At 45.5% G+C, this 3,474-nt stretch overlaps 1 protein-coding gene across 1 annotated transcript in view; it reads left to right on the forward strand.

The window, feature by feature from the left end:
* Window positions 1-3,474, forward strand: part of ZFP14 (ZFP14 zinc finger protein) — a 62,189-nt gene that overhangs the window by 22,200 nt on the left and 36,515 nt on the right. Inside the window, exon 2 of the mRNA XM_011984806.1 lies at window positions 783-870. Within this exon, the coding sequence (XP_011840196.1) occupies window positions 862-870 (9 nt within the window). The 5' untranslated portion in view covers window positions 783-861. The remainder of the gene's footprint in view (window positions 1-782; window positions 871-3,474) is intronic.

Below are 3,474 nucleotides of genomic sequence, written 5' to 3' on the forward strand. Positions count from 1 at the left end.
TGCCAGGTTCAATCTGTGTGGTCTTTTAGTTGTTGTGTTTAGGCAGTTCAGGCAGGATTCTAGGGGCAGGATTCAGGGCCCATCTCAGTCCTGAAAAGTTGTCCTAGAGTGAGGAGGAGCTGCTCAGAACAAATCTGAGTAATCCAGTGCCTGGACCAGATCCACATTGCCAGAGGGCGACCTGGTCCGAAATCCTCTTGCAGAAGTAGCTAGCCTTCTACACCAAGTTCATCATTTGTCACCTACTTCTTCAGAGCTTTTCTTTTTCTTCTCTTCTCTTCTCTTCTCTTTTCTTCTTTCGCTCTTGTTGCCCAGGCTGGAGTGCAATGGCACAATCTCGGCTCACCGCAACCTCTGCCTCCTGGGTTCAAGCGATTCTCCTGCCTCAGCCTCCCAAGTAGCTGGAATTATAAGCATGTGCCACCACGCCCGGCTAATTTTGTATTTTTAGTAGAGGTGGGGTTTCTCCATGTTCGTCAGGCTGGTGTCGAACTCCTGACCTCAGGTGATCCGGCTGCCTTGGCCTCCCAAAGTGCTGAGATTACAGGCGAGAGCCACTGCACCTGGCCAGAGCTTGTATTTCTTTAGACTCCCTATACTTTTCCCCAGTTTATGTGGGTATAGCATAGGATGGGCATAGTGGTAGGTAGTATTTTGGAAGAGCCAATGGAAGTAGTTTGGGAGAAGGAATGGAAGAGAAAAAAGTTTTCATATTTATGATGTACATCATTTTGGGAGCTCTGTGGCGCAGCTTATTTCATGGTTTCTTTTTTTCCTTTCAGCTCTGGCTCATCAGGACTCCGTAGTTCTCCAACACAGAAATCTCAAAAAGGACTGACCAGTTTTTGCACTTCTAAAACCATGGCCCATGTAAGTTAATGTTTCTCTGTCCTTTTCGAAATACTGTCAATTTCTGTATCATGTATATAGATTCATTTTTTATTCTGAAACTTCCTGCTTACCAGAGCTTCATCCAAGAACCTGCTCCATGGCTGGGCACGGTGACTCACGCCTGTAATCCTCACTTCAAATGATCCACCTGCCTTGACCTCCCAAAGTGCTGGGATTACAGGCATGAGACATCATCCACCATGACACCTAGCCTTTTTTTTTTTACATCATCCACCATGACACCTAGCCTTTTTTTTTTTCTTTTTTTTTTTGTTTTCCACACAAGGTCTCACTTGGTCACCCAGGCTGGAATGCAGTGGCATGATCCCAACTAACTGCAGCCCCAACCTCCCAGGCTCAGGTGATCCTCCCACCTCAGCCTCCTGAGTACTGGGGACTACAGGCACGTGCCGCCACTCCTGGCTAATTTCTAAAATTTGTTGTAGAGATGGGGTCCCACTATATTGCCTAAGCTGAACTCAAACTCCTGGTCTCAAGTGATTCTCCCACTTCAGCCCCCCAAAATATTGGCATTATAGGTGTGATCCACCGCTCCTGATCCAATGCCTTTTTTTTTTTTTTTGAACAAAAATAACATCCGGGAAGAATCTTGTTATATCCCAGATACAGTTGTTAGACCAATGGAACCATCTGCAGATGTTTTGAAATGTGTGTAACTGTCATTCAAGGGCATATGTGTACCTGGTGCTGCTAGTGACTGAGGAGGTAACAGAGCACCATCCTGAGCGTCACCTATTCCTGCTGTTACATTGTTGTTGGAAACAATTTTCCATACTGTGCTTCACATGTAGCCCTCGTTTTTGTCTAGTGTAAAATGAGTTCCTAAAAGGTTGGAAAAGTATTGAAGAAAATTGTGGAGAAAGAAACAAAGCAAGTGAGAAAAATGAATTTAGTAAAAGAGATGATTAAAATACTAAAAGCAGGCTGGGTGCAGTGGCTCACGCCTGTAATCCCAGCACTTTGGGAGGCTGAGGCGGGTGGATCACGAGGTCAGGAGATCGAGACGTCTCTACTTAAAAAATACAAAAAATTGGCCGGGCGCGGTGGCTCCAGCCTGTAATCCCAGCACTTTGGGAGGCTGAGGCGGGTGGATCACGAGGTCAGGAGATCGAGACCATCCTGGCTAACTGGGTGAAACCCCGTCTCTACTAAAAAATACAAAAAACTAGCTGGGCGAGGTGGCGGGCGCCTGTAGTCCTAGCTACTTGGGAGGCTGAGGCAGGAGAATGACGTGAACCTGGGAGGTGGAGCTCGCAGTGAGCTGAGATCCTGCCACTGCACTCCAGCCTGGGCGACAGAGCGAGACTCCGTCTCAAAAAAAAAAAAAAAAAAATACTAAAAGCAAAGATGTTGTATGTGCACTGACCCACTGTGTCCCGTAGTTCTATATTGGAGGAAAATGTACGAAGCTAGTTGGAGGGATGGAATTGACATACAACACTTTATAATGCTCTGATTTAACATAATGGGAGGCCATGTGTAGTGGTTCACGCCTGTAATCCCTCCTTTGGGAGGCCATTGCTTGAGGCCAGGAATTCAAGGTTGCAGTGAGCTGTGATCACATCACTGTACTCCAGCCTAGGCAACAGCCTGGGCAGCAGAATGAGACCCTGTCAAAAAAAAAAAAAGAAAAGAAAAAGAAAAGAAAGAAAAGGGAAGGAAGAAAAGAAAGAAAATAGAAAATACGTTATGGAAAAATAGGTACCTGATTAATCGTTAAAATGTCTGATTTTCAGGAATTGATTACTGATGTTAAGTGGGAGGTCCCTATTTTGAGCTTTCCTTAAGATCTGTGATTTGATGACAGAGAGATTTTGGTCTTATCTGATTGCTTATGGGGAAAATTCTAAACTTCTCCACAGATCTGAGTTTTTCAAGTATGTAAGATAGGATTTAGTGTTGACTGACCTTAGCTTTTTTGTGTGTTGAGACCCTATGCTATGGAAGGCTTTTAGGGTTAGGTGAATTGGGTAGGGATGTAATTGGGCCTTATAAGGTAAGGCCTAAACTTTCATGTGTACCTTGACACCTTTGTCAAGACCCTAAAGGCCTAACCATGAGTTTCCCTGCTCTTACCCGACATGCCCACCCCCAGCGGGAAAGGCTTCCTACTCAGCTAGTTCCCCTATGAGCTGGACAAGTTACACCCCTCATGATCCTCAACCTAATGGGTTTCACCTCCCTTCTAGCCTATGGAATTGTTCAAACAAGCCAATCACATACCACTACAGGAACCAGGGAACACCTCACCTTGTTATTACTGTAAAGCCTGCCTCCCACACCCCTGCTTGTTCATGCTGTTCTTGAATGCAACCCCCTTGTGCCCCTGCGTGATGTATGATGTCCTCTCTCAGGCTCTGAATATATGCATCTAACAAATTGCTGTCAATCTCATCTGTCCGGCGTGGGCTATTTGATTGTCTTGTACTTTTTAGGGCAGGGATCCCTCCTTCACCAATAGGGTGAATAGGATGTGATCAGAATAGGACTGCAAATAGATACATCAATCCATGGAGATTTTCTCCTGCGGAGAAGAATGCCAGGAACGAGGTCCACTGTGTA

The sequence above is a fragment of the Mandrillus leucophaeus genome, unplaced genomic scaffold, assembly GCF_000951045.1.
Source record: "Mandrillus leucophaeus isolate KB7577 unplaced genomic scaffold, Mleu.le_1.0 Scaffold274, whole genome shotgun sequence".
Taxonomy (NCBI): domain Eukaryota; kingdom Metazoa; phylum Chordata; class Mammalia; order Primates; family Cercopithecidae; genus Mandrillus; species Mandrillus leucophaeus.